General features: G+C 39.8%; 1 protein-coding gene across 2 annotated transcripts in view; it reads left to right on the forward strand.

Moving 5' to 3' along the window:
* Window positions 1–756: 756 nt before the first annotated feature.
* CDADC1 (cytidine and dCMP deaminase domain containing 1) overlaps window positions 757–19,377 on the forward strand; it is a 33,938-nt gene continuing 15,317 nt past the window's right edge. For both annotated transcript variants that reach the window (XM_040266955.1, XM_040266956.1), the window contains exons 1-6: window positions 757–973; window positions 1,718–1,815; window positions 7,456–7,530; window positions 10,678–10,855; window positions 13,781–14,350; window positions 18,382–18,431. In XM_040266955.1, coding sequence (XP_040122889.1) covers window positions 892–973; window positions 1,718–1,815; window positions 7,456–7,530; window positions 10,678–10,855; window positions 13,781–14,350; window positions 18,382–18,431 — 1,053 coding nt within the window. In that variant the 5' untranslated portion in view covers window positions 757–891. The remainder of the gene's footprint in view (window positions 974–1,717; window positions 1,816–7,455; window positions 7,531–10,677; window positions 10,856–13,780; window positions 14,351–18,381; window positions 18,432–19,377) is intronic.

The following is a 19,377-nucleotide window of genomic DNA, read 5'->3' on the forward strand; positions in this document are numbered from 1 at the left end:
ACTGAGCACAAATCCACAATGTCTGGTACCTCTCAGATTTTCCAAGGGCCACTTCCTCCATCCTCAATTTCCTGAGGACAGTTCTACCTTCAATGTCTTCATGTGTTTAAGAAGCAGAATGTTCTTGTGGCGGTCCCTGGCACTAAGTTGCCCCGGACTGGCCAATCTTAGAGAATAACCACCTGGCACCGCCGAGCTCCCACCTCATTCGCTTCTCAAACTCTCTGAGACCCTGACCGCTAACTGTATGGGGGCTAGTTTCCATCATAATGGCTCAGGCAGTAAAGAACCTGCCCGTAATGCAGGAGACCTGGGTTCGATCCCTGGGTCGGGAAGATCTCCTGGAGGAGGAAGTGGCAACCCACTCCAGTATTCCTGCCTGGAGAATCCCACGAACAGAGTAACCTGGCGGGCTGCAGTCCATGGGGTCGCAAAGAGTGGGAGACGACTGAGTGATTAACACTAACTTCCACTTCAATTCTCCTTCACTCTCGGGCCAACTCTCACGTATGCGAAGCCCTCATCGCCCTCGCCGAGTGTGCGCAACCTGGGACTTCGAGCCAAGACATCCTCAAGCGACCAGACTTCATTCAGCAAACCCTAAGAACGCAGTCAAACACAAACGTCAAATGATTCACGGACCCGTGTCCTCTACTACTCGCCGGGTCGCCACGGGAGGAATAGGCCCTACGCCACCGCGGCCGCGCCTCGCCGTGACGTCACACAGGGCGCCCGGAAATGGCCGCCGAGCTCGTGCGTCATCTGACCGCGCCGAATTGGCTGTCGCCGTCCTGTCTGTTGCTAGGAGGAGACGAGAGGTGGGGTTGCTGGGGCAAAGATCATGCAGGACAGCGAGAGGTTTCCTGGGCTGCAGAGGCCGCTAGGCTGGGGATGAGAGAAGCGGGGCAGATGCAAAATCTGGAGAGCGCGGGGGCCGGACGGTCAGTCAGCACCCAGACGGGCAGCATGACCGGTGAGTGCCCCGAATCCTGCTCCCGCCGTCAGCCTCTCGCTCTGCTCTGCGAGTCTCCCGCCGTTTCACTCCGGGTTTGCTCTTGCTCTTCTTCGCCTGCGTTTCTGCTCTCGGGTGTCCCATCCCTGCCCCGGGCGCGTCCCGGCCTCCGTCACCGGGATCTCCTGGCCCGGCTGCACTGGCTTCTGAAGTTGTGCTCACTCCTCACTCCCCTTTACTTTTTCTCCCAGGACGTGGATCGGCGAGCCTGAAAATTCCATAAATCGTGTTTTGTTTTGTTTTCGATTTGATTCCAAAATTAACCGCACGCGGCGCTTTCCTGTATTTCAGCTCCTTTACCTTTTAAGGTCACTATTTTTCGTTCTATGTTCTAATCCCTGCGCTTGTTGCAGCTCCTCATCACAGTTCAGAGTAAAGCTTGCTTCACCGTGATCTCCGATGCAAGGACTTTTCATAACTTTTAAAAAAATAATTCCCATAGCTACGTGCATCACTTGTACTTTTTTTTTTTTTGCCTGCTGGGTGAAAGAAGGCCCAACTTCGGAAGTTGCTGGAAGAGGTTGCCCTTAAGGAGGCTGAAACTTTCTGATAAGAAAGTGCTTTGATTCTTTTGCACACGAATCCTTTTTCTCTGCCTCTTGCTAAAACAGCGGAGCCAAGGCTGCAGCACCCAAGTGGCAGTGAGCTTAGTTCTGATTTTCATCATCAGTAAAAGTTTTAAGTGTTTGCCCTCTCTTTTTGTAGGTGAAATACCAAGGCTTTCTAAAGTCAACCTTTTCACTCTGCTCAGCCTCTGGATGGAACTCTTCCCAGCAGTGAAAACCCAAAGACAGAAATCTCAGGTATAATTTGTTTCATAGTTTTTCAACCTTTAGACAAGCGATGGTCTAAAATCTGATTTTATTGCTCTAGTTTCGGTCACACTTAAAAACAAACTCAACAAGCTTTCAAATTGCAAAACACCCTCGCGATTTAGTGTGATGCTTGTAGTTCACAGCTGTGACGGTTTCGCTTTCCAGACTAAAAATAGAATATTAACAGTTACCCTCTCAGACTGCCATCGGTATTTTCTTTGGTCAGCTGACTGTTAAGGTCTTTGGCCCACATTTTAATCAGGTTATCTGTTTCCTTACTGTTGAGTTTTAAGAGTTCTTTGTATATTTTGGAGAGCAGTCTTTTATCAGCTGTGTCTATTATAAATATTTTCTCCTGGTCTGTGACTTGTCTTCTCATGCTCTTGAGACATTGTCTTTTGCAGAGCGGTTTTTAATTTTAATGAAGTCCAACTTACCATTGATTTCTTTCATGTATCATGCCTTTGGTGGTGTATTTAAAAAATCATTGCCACACTCAAAATCATCTAGGTTTTCTCCTGTGGTTATTTTCTAGGAGTGTTTTAGTTTTGGTCTGTGACTCATTTTGAGTTAATTTTTGTGAAGAGTGTAAGGTCTGTGTGTAGATGGGAAATTTACTTCATGATAAAATGATAGTTCTTGGAGTGGTTTTCTCCCAATACTTATGTGAAATGTTTTATAAATAAAACATTATTTAAGATGTTGTGCATTTTCATTTCCTATTTTTCAACCACTTACTGTTATTGGCTTTGAGAAAGTTCTTCATTTTCTTCATGGATTTTGAAGTCCTTTATTCTCCCCAGTTGTTAATAGCTTAGTATTATTTTATGAAAATAGAAGATTGCCAAGCTGTTGGGTTTTTTGGTTTGGGGATTTTTTTTACTGATGGAATTTGTCTTAAAAAGACAGAAGCAGCGTTCATAGCGACATCGCTTTTTGATCCTTCGATGTCGGCTCTTCCTATCATTGTGAAGCAGAATTCACCAAGCGTTGGATTGTTCACCCACTAATACTAACACATATATATGGAATTTAGAAAGATGGCAATGATGACCCTGTATGCAGGACAGCAAAAAGACTCAGAGGGAGAGGGAGAGGGTGAGATGATTTGGGAGAATGGCATTGAAACATGTATAATATCGTGTAAGAATCGAATTGCCAGTCTGTGTCCGATGCAGGATACGGCACGCTTGGGGCTGGTACACAGGGATGACCCAGAGAGATGTTGTGGGGAGGGGGGTGGGCGGGGGGTTCATGTTTGGGAACGCATGTACACCCGTGGTGGGTTCATGTCAATGTATGGCAAAACCAATACAGAATTGTAAAGTAAAATAAAAAATAAATTAATTAATTAATTTAAAAAATACAAAAAAAAAGAAGCAAATGTTTAAGACTTAAGCCTTTTAAAGTGCATGTAAAAGCTGGACTTTACATTGCTGTATTTTTCAGCTGTGAGAAGGAAGGACATCCTCCTATTTGCAGCAGAATAAATAGACCTTGAGCACATTATGCAAAATGAGTAAGTCAGACAGAGAAAGACAAGTCTGTATGGCCAAACTTGGAGAGAGTGAAATGGTGGTTACTGGGGGCTGAAATAGATGTCGTTTAAGGGTACAGACTTATGAGTAGTAAATAAGCCCTGGAGATCTAGTGCACAGTCGCAGGGAATGCAGAAAACAATGCTGTTTTATAATCATCAAACATGCTAAGAAATTAGGACTTAATTATTCCAACTGCTAGAAAGAAGTGAATAGTAGTTGTGTAACATGATTATTCCAACTACTAAAAAGAACTGAATAGTTGTGTAATATGATTGAGGTGCGCTGCTGCTACTGCTGCTAAGTCGCTTCAGTCGTGTCCGACTCTGTGAGACCCCAGAGACGGCAGCCCACCTGGCTCCCCCGTCCCTGGGATTCTCCAGGCAAGAACACTGGAGTGGGCTGCCATTTCCTTCTCCAATGCATGAAAGTGAAAAGTGAAAGGGAAGTCGCTCAGTCGTGTCCGACTCTTGGCGACCCCATGGACTGCAGCCCACCAGGCTCCTCGTCCATGGGATTTTCCAGGCAAGAGTACTGGAGTGGGGTGCCATTGCTTTCTCTGGATTGAGGTGCTAATTATTGCTATAATGGCAGTCATATAATATACAAATGTATCAAAGTAATGTACACCTTGATTTTTTACAATGTTATATGTCAAATGTATTTCAATTAAACATTAATTAAAAGCGGGGCTTTTTACAAATTGAGTAATAATTTTTAAGAACCTTTTTTAATATAAAGACTTGCTATCATTTTAATTCATTCATACACACCACACACACACACACACACACACACACACACACTCCAAAATATATCTTGTTCTTTTTCATCAGACAGGCACATTAATTTATATAAATAATTCCACTATTAATTGCACATGATGCTCACAAAGTTGATAAGATCTTTTTCCTAATAAGAAAAATGTTCTCTAAGCTAAAGTAATAAATTCATTTCACTTACATTCTTTATCCTGCTTTTGCTATAGAAAGTAAGCCACAGAAACTCTAAGATGCAATTTCACATGTATTTGTATTGGAAACACTGCTTTTGACACTCTAAAAGTCTTTATCTTTTTAAAAATAAAATATTTTTATGTGTGATGAAAATAATACATGTTTATTATTTACAAAATAGAAGAAAAAAATTCCTCATAATTGCACCACTTGGAGACTGCTAACATTTTTGTGCTGTTTCACAACCTTTTTGCTCTATTTCCTTTGTTCACTGAATATCATTTAATTCTGGATCCTGCCCTTTTGACTTAACAACATTGAAAATGCTCATGTTGCAATACTGTTATAAACACTGGAGTGGCGACTTAGTCTAATGCTTTTGGAGTAGCCACTGGTTCAGCAATTTCCCTCACCCTCACCCCTATCTTTGTCGACCATCATTCTGTTCTCTGTGTCTATGAACTTGGGGATTTTTGTTTGTTTCTTTTGAGATCCCATATAAGAGAGATCATATGGTCTTTGTCTTTCTCTGTCTGACTTAGTTCAGTTAGCATAATGCCCTTGAGATCCCTTTATGTTGTTGTAGATGGCAAGATTTCATTCTGTTCTATGGCTAAATAATATTCCATTGTGTGTCCTGAATACTCACAGTGTTTCTTCTCCATTCATCTGTTGATGGACGCTGAGGTTGTCTTCATATTTGGGCTATTGTAAGTAAATAATGCTGCAGTGAACATTGGGAGTGCATATATCTCTTCAAGTTAGTGTTTTCATCTGCTTTTGATAAATACCCAGAAGTGAAATTGCTGGTTCATGTTACAGTTCTATTTTTAATTTTTAGAAGAACCGCCATACTGTTTTCCATAGTGCCTGAACCAATTTACACTCTCAGCAACAGTGCATGCTGCTGCTGCGTCGCTTCAGTCGTGTCCAATTCTGTGCGATGCCGTAGATGGCAGCCCACCGGGCTCCCTCATCCCTGGGATTCTCCAGGCAAGAACACTGGAGTGGGTTGCCATTGCCTTCTCCAATGCATGAAAGTGAAGTCAACAGTGCATGAGAGTTCCCTTTTCCCACACTCTCCCTAACACTTGTCAATTCTAGCTTCTTTGATGATAGCCATTCTAACAGGTGTGAGGTGATATCTCATTGTGATTTTGATTTGTACTTCCCTGATAATTAATGATGTAGAGTATCTTTTTGTTTACCTGTTGACCATCTGTATATCTTTGGGAAAATGTCTCTTCAGCTTCTGCCCATTTTTTAATTGGATTTGTTGATTCTTTTTTTGCTGTTGAGTTGTATGAGTATTCTTGCCTGGAGAATCCCATGGACGGAGGAGCCTGGTAGGCTACAGTCCATGGGGTCGCAAAGAGTCGGACACGACTGAGCGACTTCACCTTTCACCTTGTGTGAGTTCTTTATATATTTTGAATATTAGCCTTTTGTCAGATATGTGATTTGCAAATATTTTCTCCAACTCAACAAGCTTTTTAGTTTGTTGTATTTCCAGTTTATTTTTGCTTTTGCTCTTTTGCTTTTGCTGTCAGATTCAAAAAATTACCAAAACCTATGTCAAGAAGCTTACCACCTGTTTTCTTCTAGGTTTTTATCATTTTTTGTCATCGTAATGATACCACCTGTTTTCTTCTAGGTTTTTATCATTTTTTGTCATCGTAATGATTGCATAACAATCCATTCTATCAATGTAACATGTCTGTTTCCTTATTATTGGACATTTAAATTATAATTTTTGCCAACCTTAGGGAATTGTTAACTACAACCATTTCTGAATATAACTGCTGAGTTTTCTGTGTTGTCAAATATTTACACTGTATGAATGTGTCTTGAGGTTTGTTCAGCAAAGTATACATAGTATAAAGAGTAAGAATTTTTAATTATCCAGTCTAAAACTAGATAAATGAGTGGGACTTCTGAGGAAAAAAAAACCCATAAGTACTTAAAAATTTTAGAATAATACACAATGGAATATTAGCCATTAAAAAGAATACATTTGAATCAGTTCTAATGAAGTGGATGAAGCTAGAGCCTATTATACAGAGTGAAGTAAGCCAGAAAGAAAAACACCAATGTAGTATATTAATGCATACATATGGAATTTAGAAAGATGGTAATGATAACCCTATATGCGAGACAGCAAAAGAGACACAGATGTATAGAACAGTCTTTTGGACTCTGTGGGAGAGGGCAAGGGTGGGATGACTTGGGAGAATGGCATTGAAATCTGTGTTTTACCATATGTGAAATAGATCGCCAGTCCAGGTTCAATGCATGAGACAGGATGCTCAGGGCTGGTGCACTGGGATGACCCAGAGGGATGTGATGGAGAGGGAGGTGGGAGGGGGGTTCAGGATGGGGAACACATGTACACCCGGGGTGGATTCATGTCAATGTATGGCAAAAACCACCAGAATATTGTAAAGTAATTAGCCTCCAATTAAAATAAATAAATTTGAAAAAAAAATTCTGGAATAGAAATCGAATACTATTGAACATGGCTGTCATTTAAAAATAGTTATCTTTCCTACTAGTTCATAGTTTTAAATTTCAGTTATGTAAGACTTATCTAAAATTTCCCAAATATTACTTCATTAAGACTTTAGAATAATTGCGTTGTTCCCTCATGTTTCTCTATACATCATGTATTGTCTTTCTCCCCCAGCTCTTCCCATGGTGTCCTCTGGGACCTTATCTTTATGCTGAAAGACCTCACATACTTTTCCAGGACAGAAGTAATGTAGCATAATGGTGAAGACAGTGGATTAGGGGCTCAGATCCCTGCTTACCCATTTATTAGCTCTGTGACCATGGTTGAGATATTTTATCTCTATCCACAATTTCTTCATCTGGAAAATGAGAATAATCATAGCTACTTTGTAAAAGCTGGGAAAATTAGAGAAGGTGATTTAGGACCAGATACATGGTAACTGTTGGGAATTATTATTATCATCATACACATAGTTAGCATTACCACTACCACCACCCACACCCCCATCATTTCATTACCAACATCATTACTTCCTCTGCTTCCTGTTCTTTACATGGGAAATATTGAATTAATCACATTTTATGTACTAATCCTTTTTTTCCCCCCTTAATCTGCTTTTAATTAGGAAAAGGAGGAAGGAAAGCATGGACCCCTAGGAGACAATGAAGACATGGGCAGAGTATCTGCTGACAAAAAACAGGTGCATTTTTATGATTTTTAAAAAAGACATGTTCATAATAACAAAGCAAAAGGGATGATACAAAGTAGAATAAAAGTTTCTTTTATATTCAAGTTCCCCATTCCCATTTCCAGGAGAGTTTTTGTGTATCCTTCTAAAAACCATACATTTACAAGACCATGTGTGTCTCTCCAAAGGCTGGGGGTGGGGAGGTGAGACCAGATAGGATTATATAATCTATAATCTGTTCCTATGTCTTGCTCTTTTTTTTTTTTTTTTTAACATTTTCAAGTTTCACTCTCATCACCTTCCCGTGTGAGTTCATATAGAATGTGTTGAGAAACCCTCTTCCATATTCTCTCAAACTCCAACATATCCTGCTCGTCTTGCCAAGAAGGCAAGGCCCTCGCTGTGCTCTGCCCAGGCCATTTCTCAGGAGTTGAGTTTGCAGCAGGTGACCTTGAGGGTTGAAGTAATGTCTCTCTCTGGGATATAGAACAGGCTTGCTCACCATTCTCAATAAAACACAGCAGAATTCCCGAGCACAGCGTTCCTCTCCTGTGACACAGCTAGCTCACTCTGTGTCTAGAAATCCATATAGGCCCGTCCACGTGACCCCTTGTGGGCAAGGGGACCATCGCAGACGTGAGGCTTGGCACTGCTTGCTGTACGGGAGCCGTAGTCATTTCTGATGTAGTTTGTCTTCTGCTGGCATCTATGGAACAGTACCAGGCCAGCTTACTAGCTTATAAGTAGAGTCACAGCAAAGCCCAGACCTGACCAGATGAGCCTTGTTCTTTTTGATATGCCTCGTATTTCCTTGCCATCTTAATCTTTTGAGTTTTCCAGAGAGACTCTGTGATTCACTGGGTGTGGAGAGGAGATAAAACATTCATATTTTGAAAAAAGTTACCTTGTACATTTTTATCATTCAAAAAAGTTACCTTGATGTACATCCCTGGAGACTTCTGGTTATTTCTGAGAGTGAGTCTTGAAAATGCCCAACAAGAATATAGAAATGATTTGTTTTAGAATATTTAGATGTTTTTAATTATAAGAAAGGTAAAAGAAAAAAAGTAGTGAACGTATACAAAACAGACTGTCCTCTTTCACGTCTGTTTTACTGTAAAACTCTGCGATTAGGTTTACGTAGACGACTTGTCAAGATGTTAGTGAAGTGAAGCAAAATCAGTATCTAGAACAGTGACTCACTGCAAAGATTTAGTTCTGGGAGTTGGAGTAAGCAGAAGTCCCAGAATGGAATGCAACAGAGGCTTTTATTGGCTTTAAGTTGGGGATGGAAGAATCCTGGTCTCAAACTTGAGGTTTTGGCCCTAGCTAGAAACGGAATGGGAAGAAAAAAAAGATATTTTCGAAAGTAAAAAGTACTCTCAACAAAAAAGTGATAAATGTGGCCTAAAAGATTGTTCTAATAAAAAAGTTAACTGATGAGTAATGCTTCATTTTTTAAGAATGATTTTTAGATATTCCATTGAGTCTCATTTTCCTCTGTTACAGAAATTTATACTCATAACTGAAACCGAAACTTGGCTCTTTTAGTTTGGTCTCATCTTGAAAGCAATTTCAAACATGTCCTCTTGGGAATAACTTTAGAGTAAAATCTTTTTGAAAGGGAATAGGGAATAATGGACACTGTGTTCTCAGCCCAAGTCCCCCTCATACTGTAAAATCCCTTATGAACCCAAGGATTAGTTTTAATGTCCCTTCCTTCAGAATTTTTTGCTGTGAAAACAGCTATTTTGTGGCACATGCAGAACTGATTTTTAACCTTAATGTGTTTTATCTGATGTAATATTGTTACAGCTGCCTTTTTGATTAGTATCTGTATAAATTAGATCACCTTAGGTTTAAAGGAGCCACTCTTTAGCCCTCCAGCCCATGCCCAGCTTCTGGGACTGAAAAATAAAAGTCAGTCCAGCCCCTTACTGTGGGCGGGAGACCGCTGAGACGGCTGTGGCTGACTGCTCTTGCCTTGAGTTCTCTCTCTTTCTAACACCCGAGGTTATGTCTTCCTTTCCTTGAGCTTGATTATACATTTTAAAACATTTTAAAAATTATAAATAACCTATATATTTGTGGGAGGTGAATCCTAACCACATTAGTCTAGAGTGCCATAGTCTTAAAAATTAATAGAATCATTTGTTAGAAAGAAGTTGAGAATTATCTTATTTTAGTCAGTATTTAAAATATTTTAGCGACTGCCCTCATGGTCCAGTGGTTAAGACACTGCTCCCAGTGCAGACAGCACAGGTTCAGCCGCCGGTCAGGGAACTAAAATCCCACATGCCAAAGCCAAATAAGTAAATAAACAAGAATAAAAAGTAAAATATGATCAATTAGAAAATTTTTAGTTAGTAGATGTAAACTTTATATAGAATGGATATAGCAAGGTCCTATTATATAGCAGAGAAAACTATATTCAGTATCCTATTGTAAACCATAACGGAAAAGAATGTATAAAAAAATGAATGTGTATATGTATAACTGAATCACTTTGCTTTACAGCAGTAACTAATACAGCATTGTAAATCAACTATACTTCAATTAAAAAAAACTTTTTTTTTTTTTTTTTAAATTTAAGATGACCTCTGATTTAGTTCTGGCTTTTACCATCTGTGAGTCTTTCAGAAAGTCATGTAAATTTTCTGGGCTTCACTTACCCATGTGTAAAATCACAGGGTTTGCCAAATTTTTCCTTCTTACTATCTAGAACCTTAATACTAAGTAGTCTTAGGCTAGATGCTATAAGAAACAAGTCAGGATTCATGTCAATCTATGCCAAAACCAATACAGAATTGTAAAGTAAAAATTAAAAATTAAAAAAAAAAAAAAAAAAGAAACAAGTCAAATCAATCAACTTCATTATTGCCCTTTACTAGGGTAAAAAGTAATTCATTTTTTACTAGGATAAATTTGTGATAATTAAATGCTTGTTTGGTTAAGAAAGCCTAGATTTAGAAAACTTCTGGTATAAAGTCAGCGTTTTAAACCTTCAGAAAATTTTTTGGACCTAATGAGAAATGTGTATTTGTTCAAACTATGTTCAGATGAAGAATTAAACTTTCGTTTTATTCATAAATCAAGTATAATCCATGAGATGATCTTTAGATATTATAAAATAAATTACTACTTTATATCTTAATATAGGTGAAGAGAACTGGTCTTGTGGTGGTGAAAAATATGAAAATTGTTGGTCTCCACTGTTCAAGTGAAGATTTACATGCTGGGAAAATTGCTCTGATAAAACATGGGTCAAAGCTGAAAAACTGTGATCTCTATTTTTCCAGAAAGCCATGTTCTGCTTGTTTGAAAATGATTGTAAATGGTAAGTGCATATAAGGCTTTGTTGGGGATTAGTAGCATTTATCTGAGAACAAGTCAAATTGCCTAATATAATTTAAAAATATACATATGTATCTGAAGACAGTTTGATATACTGTAAGAAGAAGAATCGGAAAACATGTATTCTGCTCTCAGCTGTATCACTAACTAGTTAGGTGACCCTCAGTGTGAAGTGAAGTGAAGTCGCTCAGTCGTGTCCGACTCTTCGAGACCCCATGGACTGTAGTCTACCAGGCTCCTCTTGTCCATGGGATTTTCCAGGCAATAGTCCTGGAGTGGATTGCCATTTCCTTCTCCAGGGGATCTTCCCAACCCAGGGATCAAACCTGGGTCTCCCGCATTGTAAACAGACGCTTTACTGTCTGAGCCGCCAGGGACCCTCAGTGTATTGGTAGACTAATACTAGCTGCTTTCACAAACACCAGCAACGTTTCAGTGGCTTAATATATTAGACACTCATCATGCATGTAATAGTCCAATGCAGGTATTATCAAACAGCAGCCAGCTATTCTGTGGTTGATCTGTGGGCCTCAGCATCTTCTGTCGTAAGCTACTGGAATCCCTACTGGCCTCTCCTGTATCTAGAGACAGAGTAGAGCAGGCATGTTGTTGTTTAGTCACTAAGTAGTGTCCGACTCTTTGAATGTTTAAAAAATGTTGCTTTGTTATTGTTGTTTAGCCTCTTAAGTCTTGTCTGCTTCTTTTGCGACCTCGTAGGACTGTAGCCCACCAGGCTCCTCTATCCATGGGATTTCCCAGGCATGAATACTGGAGTGGGTTGCCATTTACTCCTCCAGGGGATCTTCCCACCTCAGGAATCAAACCTGAGTCTCCTGTGTTGGCAGGCAGATTCTTTACCATTGAGCCACTAGGGAAAGCAAGAGAAAGCATACCTGTTTCTTAAAAACCCTGGCCTGGAAGTCGCAGACATCATTTCTGTTTGCGTCCATTGTGGGAACTGTAATTCCTGGCTGAGTGGCTGCCTCCCAGTGACTACCCCTCAGAAGGAGGAGCACAAAGAATTAATGTATAGCTATCTATACACACTGGGCTCCTCTCTAATCTTTGTGTTTATGATTCTGTTTTGCACCTAGGTGTGTATCCAGACCATTTTTCCTGTTTAAAAAATGGTATATCTTTTACATGGGCATCCCGGGTGGCTAGTGGTAAGGAATCTGCCTGCCAGTGCAGGAGAGTAAAGATCAGATTGATGGTAAGGAGAGTTCCCTTGAGCTATAGGCACTTCCAGAAGTGGTCACGTGGCTAGAGCCTCCTTCAAAGGAGGCCTTCACAGTTACCTTACAGCCCAAGCCACAATAAGAGTCTGTAGTAGCAAGGAGTAGATAGAAATGTGCATTTGTTCAACTCAGATGTTTATTATTTTGAATACAGAAAACCTGTGGTCCATCTGTCTATTCACTTCTGGGCACAATGATAAAAAAATAAATGCCTTTTCTAATGGAAATTGTATGAGACATGAGCAAAGAGGTTTCTTTGTTTTAAATACTAATTAATTGATGAACATTTATGTGTTTAATTCTGTATCAGGCATCTTGTTGTTCATTTCCAAACACAAATTTAAAACTGTTTTCATGTTTGTTATTCAGTTTTGCTTTCTCTTTTGTAAATTTACTTTCTCTCTTGTCAATTCACACGTGCTCTCAAGGATTTCGGTCTCTGTATGTTAAAGATGGGACTTCTTGGTGGCTCAGTGGTAAAGAATCCACCTGCAGTACTGCTGGGTTTGATGCGGGTCAGAAAGATCCCCCTGGAAGAGGGCATGGCAACCCCCTCCAGTATTCGTGCCTGGAGAATCCCATGGACAGAGAAGCCTGGCGGGCTACAGCCCATCGGATTGCAAAGTGTCGGACATGACTGAGCTGCCAAGCACAGCAGCCCATATGAAAATGACTAACTATTCCTCTGCTACATTGATTGAAGAATGTTCCTTCTAGTTGTTGTTTTGTCTTTAATTTTGTATTCGTAAAAGCAGCTCACACTTCTTCCTCTCCCCCTGCTTCCCTGCTCCCGTCACGTTATAAATTCTTTATGGATGTTTTAGATAACTGTATATTTTATTATGAGGAGGACTGTAATGTGTTAAACTGTTCCCCTGTTCTGGCCATTTAGATTTTTTCTATTTTTACTGTTTTAAACAATGTGCTGCACTAAACATATACGTACATGAATTTTTATTTTTTGTCTTTACTTCAAATATTTTCTTAGACGAGCTTCCCAGAGAAAGAGTTTAAAGTACCAGTACATTTTTCATGCGTGGATGAATTGTTTATTTTAGGTTCACAACTCTAGTCAATATCAATTATGCTGTACTATTTCTAGAAGCAGCCGTTTCATTACTTGGAGTACTCTGGTACATCTTCCTAGCTCTGGGCTTTGGGACCACACTTAGCAAAACCATTGATTCCCACGGGCTTTGTTGTCAGCAAACATTTCCTATAAAGGGCCACATAGTAAGTATTTTAGGCTTTACAGGCTGTATCGTATTCATACAGCTGTTCAGCTCTCAGCTAATCCATCGTAGTACAGAAACAATGAGACTATGCCAATGATTAGGTATGTCTGTGTTCCCACAAATCTTTACGGGCACTGAAATTTGAATTTTATATAATTTTCATTGTGTTACAAGTATTTTTTTTTTTCATTTTCTCAACTATTTAAAACTGTGAAAGCCATTCTTGACCCGCAAGCTGTACAAAAGTAGGCAACGGGACAGATTTGGCCTGTGGCCATAGTTTGCCAACACTCAGGCTATATTACTGGTGATTTGGTAGTAGACATTTATTACACTGGGACCTCAGGATCAACTGCAATGATATGATAGATTTATCAAGAAAACCCTTAATTTCAGCAGGCATCTGCTAACTACCTTTCATATTTTTTATTTCAGCTGGAGTTAATCGAATTTCATATTGGCCTGCTGACCCAGAAATCAGTTTGCTCACTGAGGCTTCCAGTTTTGAAGACGCAAAGTTAGATGCCAAAGCAGTAGAAAGACTGAAGTCAAACAGTCGGGCCCACGTGTGTGTCTTACTTCAGCCTTTGGTGTGTTACATGGTGCAGTTTGTAGAGGAGACCTCTTACAAATGTGACTTTATTCAAAAAATTTCCAAAACATTGCCAGACACTAACTTTGATTTTTATTCTGAATGTAAACAAGAGAGAATAAAAGAATATGAAATGATATTTTTGGTTTCCAATGAAGAAATGCATAAGCAAATACTGATGACTATAGGTTTGGAGAACTTGTGTGAGAATCCGTACTTTAGCAATCTAAGGCAGAACATGAAAGACCTTGTCCTTCTCCTGGCCGCAGTAGCTTCCAGCGTGCCCAACTTTAAACACTACGGATTTTATTGTGGCAACACCGAACACAGTAATGAAATTCACAATCAAAGTTTGCCACAAGAAATTGCAAGGCACTGCATGATTCAGGCCAGGTTACTGGCATATCGAACTGGTGAGTTACATGCTTAGTTCCTAAATCGGGGTTGATGGGGTTGTATTTGTGTCAGACATAAAGTGGTGTTCATTTCACTTCTGGTAGCGTTTATTGACTCTTAGATACTAAAGTGTTGCTGCTCATACCAATATAGAGAAGTTAGTGAGACCCTTGAGTAGACATCTCTTTCTTAGAGCAGTTTTAGGATTTCTTGTGGCCTATATTGGATGCTGCATTTATAAATCAGGATGTAATTCAGCCCTTTCTGCTTCTTGCTGTTATCATTTCCCAGTTGAATGAGCCCTCACTAGAGAAAGGACAAAAAGAAAGAGAGAGAACCAGAATTATTCCTCTTTTTTAACTACTCAGTATTCTATATCTATTCAATATTTAGTAAAAATGTAGAAAAATCTTTAAAAATATGAATTTCAAATAACCAGTAGAATCAAAGAAAATTTGGCAGATTCTTCCAATTTCTGGTATGTTTTCAAACAGCAAGGGGAGAATCAAATAGTTTTAACTTTATTAAGTTGTACATGAGTATGTATGTGAAGAAGGAAAATATTACTTGGGAATTTTACCTTACCATGATAAAGGGTGGTATCTATATTTCTAGTTACAGAATAGTGTTTTTACATCTTACCAGACATAACATTTTTGAAAGTAGAATGATGATCACTTTTTAAAATGCGACTTTGGAATAGGGAAAAGAAAATGCCGGCAGGAGGAGCGGCAGAGGAATGCCTGGCGAGTGGGCTATAGTAGGAATTTTAAAACTTATCCCAAGAAGAGAAGGAGGATAGAGAAAATCTTCAGAAAAAGTCCATACAGATGCACTGGTCTGCAGTGCATGCTCAACAGAGACCATGGGTTGAAGTAATTTCAGTAAAATGGAGGTTTTCAAAAGGCAGCTTGTCAGGATCACCATAGAAACTTTTATTAAAAGTGAAAGTTCAGTTACAGTCGTGTCCAACTCTTTGCAACCCCATAGACTGTAGCCCATCAGGCTCCTCTGCCCATGGGATTTTCCAGGCAAGAATACTGGAGTGGGTTGCCATTTCCTTCTCCAGAGGATCTTCCTGACTCAGGGGTTGAACCCGGGTCTCGCACATTGTAGGCAGATGCTTTACCATCTGAGCCACCAGGGAAGTTCTAAGTACAGATGCTCAAATTGTAATCCAGACCCACTAAGCCTGGTCCCTGTAGGTGTGTCCTAGGCCTGTGAATTTTTAAAATTCTTCAAGGGATTCCAACATTCAACAGGGTTAATCATCACCTTAAAAGAATTTGATTCTACTACAGACACAAACTGTATGATGCCAAACCACTGTAGGGCATCTAATCTTAACTATCTGGTTTAAGTGTGAATTTTGATTTCTTTTTATGTCCTGTTTTCCATTAGACTAGGTGTTTTCCAAAGCTGACAATTATGCCTTCCTCCTGAACCACACAATGTGGACGATGAAAGTAGGGTGACATAGCCAAGAAAGCTTAACTGTTTCAAATCATAACTCAGCAGTTCTCAACTTTAAGTTGAGGCGATGCTCATGAGAAGTCTAGGTTCCCAAGTCTGCTGCCTCCCTTGGAGAGGTTAATTCAGGGAGTTTCCATGGAAGTCAGGAGTCTGCCTTTTGAACAAGCGTCCAATGGTTCTGATGCAGTTGGTCTGTGGACCACACTTGGACAAACCCTGATGTGACCACAGTATTGGGAGTAAAAATAACCACACTTGTGTGCCAGAACAATAGCATAAATAGTCCCCTGACTTTTGGTGATCAAAGGGTCCGAGGACTTTCAGTGATTACAAGTTGACCTTTCCTTCAAGGGTATACAGAGAAAACCCTGTGAATGAACAGATCCTGGGTAGCAATTTATAGACATGAAAGATTTTAAGTTTTACATAAAAATTACAGATGTGAAAAGCTTCTTGAGAAATTACCTCATCTGTCATCCAACCTTGAGGGCTGGGTGAAACCTACTCCATTGTATATGGATGAAATTTTATTCCGATTTCAAAAGACATGTAGTAAAGTATATTCTCTTGGTGAAACTAACCTTAGCTAAATAGTGGAGCTTAGAAATCATATTTTGGGGGGCTTCCCTAGTGGTTCAGTGGAAAGAACCTGCCTGCCAGTGCAGGAGACACGACCTCAATCCCTGGTCCAGGAAGATCCACATGCCTTGGGACCACTAAGGCCATATGCCACAACGGTTGAACCTGTGCTGTAGAGCCCGGGAGCTGCGGCTGCTGAGCCCATGTGCCCCAGCTCCTGCAGCCTGGGCGACCTAGGTGAGAGCCCATGCTCTGCAGCAAGAACCCACCTCAATGAGAAGCTCTCGCACGGCAACTAGAGAATAGCCTCCGCTCACCGCAGTTAGAGAAAACCTTGGACAGCATCGAAGACCCAGCACAGCCATAAATAAAATTCTAAAAAAAAAAAGAAAGAAAATTTTTAAAAAACCACATTTTCCCCCCCTCTTGACAAGATTTAGTCTGTCCTTAGACTGAAACAGAAAAGGTGGCTCCTGGACTAAAAAATAATAATATGAAGAGTCTTAGTGTCAGTGGTAGGAAAAGTAGACTTGATATGAAGAATTTCTTACCACCCCCCAGCAAATAGATATTATTTCATTAAAATCATATTACTCTTGTTTTTTTTCATTCAGCAAAAGGTTTTTGGGCTTTTACCATATATTAGTCACTGCCCTGAGCTCTCTAGATAAAGTTAATATGTTTAACTTTTAAAATTAAAAACTTGGGATCTGAAGAATTTCCATGAGTTTTTCATTTTTTGTTCCAGATTTATGCATGTATTAAGTACAATTTTACTTAGAGGTTTTCATTTTTAGCTTCTGCTACTTGCCTTAGAAATGAGCATAAAGCCATAATTATGTTCTTTTCTCACCATGTTATATTCTGAAGATCTTGGAAGGCACAAGACTTTGTTTATCCCCAAATCCTTTTGTTGACAGTCTCCCCCTCTAAAGTACATTCCTGCCTCACTGTTCCTTGGTATCATGTTCCTTTCCTTTATAGCCCAGCACACTGCCTCTGCTTTTAGACTCTTTCTTGTTACCACCTTCCTCCCACACCAGACCATGAGCTTCATGAGTGTAGGGACTCAGGTATTCAGTAAAGGGAAGTCTTGGTTACGAAATTCTTGATGTCAGAGGAAGGCAAGCAGATTGGATGAAGAGATCTAAATCTTAATCACTTAATTTGAATATGTAGAATTTCTATTTTGGTTTTGTATTTTCTGTTTAAGGTTAATAGTTTAAAGAAATACAGCTTTGCTTGTTGCAGAGTAATTAAATTGGTTCTGCAGGGAAATTTTAATCTAATATTCATAACTTCTACCACTTGATTTAGAAACGAGCATCATGTCAACAACTTGGCGTTCTTCTCCCCGCAAGGTAAACTCTGAAGGTCAGGGAAAGGACATCATTTTGTGTAAATTAAAATTCCTTTCATGTACCTTCCAGCAATATATATATATATGTATGTGAGGGCCCATAAGGATTTATGTTTATGAGTTTGAACTTTTTTCATAGCAAGAACACGTCCATGAAATGTATTGATGAGAGTGCAAAAAATGCTAGGAGTAGACATTGCTTGTTGTGATTGTTTGATTGTTGTGAATGGTTATTATATTACACCAAATCCATTAGTTCAGAAACTTCTGTCTTACTTTCATCATCTATTAGAAATAGGTATTTAAAAACTGACTTGGTGGAGATTCAGTAAAGTTACCCTAAAGTCTTGTTACAGCTTTGAAGTCACCCAAGTATGGGCACTGCTCCTGCACACACATCGTCTATGACTGGGTTGGTAGTGACACTGTCTATAATTAGTTCATACCTAGCTCTCCTAGTCTGTGCTTGACAGTATTCTCATACTTTTCCATAATTAGTGAGGTTGTCAAGGATTGCTGCTATATTTATGCAGTATATTTCAATAAATACATGTTTATTATTTTTGGAAAAACAATCTATTTCTGAAACTAATAGATCATTGGTTTTCACTGAGTCACATGCCATGTATCTTTCAGAGGATCATAAAACAGGAGTCGGGGCAGTCATCTGGGCGGAAGGAAAATCTGTAAGTGTGAAATTAATTCTTTATAATCATTTATACTTGATTTTGTTTAACATATTTTGATCTTAAGTGCATGACATTTTGTTGACCCATGGGGATTAATATTTATTAGGGTATTTATTAAGTTCTAAAAACATTACTTTGCCAACAAAGGTCCATCTAGTCAAGGCTATGGTTTTTCCAGTGGTTATGTATGGATGTGAGAGTTGGACTGTGAAGAAAGCTGAGCGCCAAAGGATTGATGCTTTTGAGCTGTGGTGTTGGAGAAGACTCTTGAGAGTCCCTTGGACTGCAAGGAAATCCAACCAGTCCATTGTAAAGGAGATCAGTCCTGGGTGTTCTTTGGAAGGAATGATGCTCAAGCTGAAACTCCAGTACTCTGGCCACCTCATGTGAAGAGTTAACTCATTGGAAAAGACTGATGCTGGGAGGGATTGAGGGCAGGAGGAGAAGGGGACGACAGAGGATGAGCTGGCTGAATGGCATCACTGACTCGATGGACATGAGTCTGGGTGGACTCCAGGAGTTGGTGATAGACAGGGAGGCCTGGCGTGCTGCAATTCATGGGGTCGAAAAGAGTCGGACACGACTGAGCAACTGAACTGACTGAACTGAAAAACATTTGTGCTTTCAGCAGTTTTCTAGATAGATACATTCATTTAGTAAGCCTTCATTCAACAGCTTCCACAGGACAGGATAGACTCTGTGCCCCAGTGAACAGTGGGAAGTTAAAGGCCACATATTCCACCCTTCATGGCCTTACACAGTCTACTGATGGAGACAGAGGTGAAAAAGAGACAGGCATATAACTAACCATAACATGACTCCATGAGAGCATAGAGGAGGCCTCTTACTCTGCTCGGAGAAATTAAAGCATTCTTGGAGGAGGTCAGGTGCTATTAGTTTTGAAGAATGAGGTGGAGTTCATCAGCAGAGCAAGTTAGTGGGA

This window comes from Oryx dammah, unplaced genomic scaffold, assembly GCF_014754425.2.
Source record: "Oryx dammah isolate SB20612 unplaced genomic scaffold, SCBI_Odam_1.1 HiC_scaffold_24, whole genome shotgun sequence".
NCBI classification, from domain to species: domain Eukaryota; kingdom Metazoa; phylum Chordata; class Mammalia; order Artiodactyla; family Bovidae; genus Oryx; species Oryx dammah.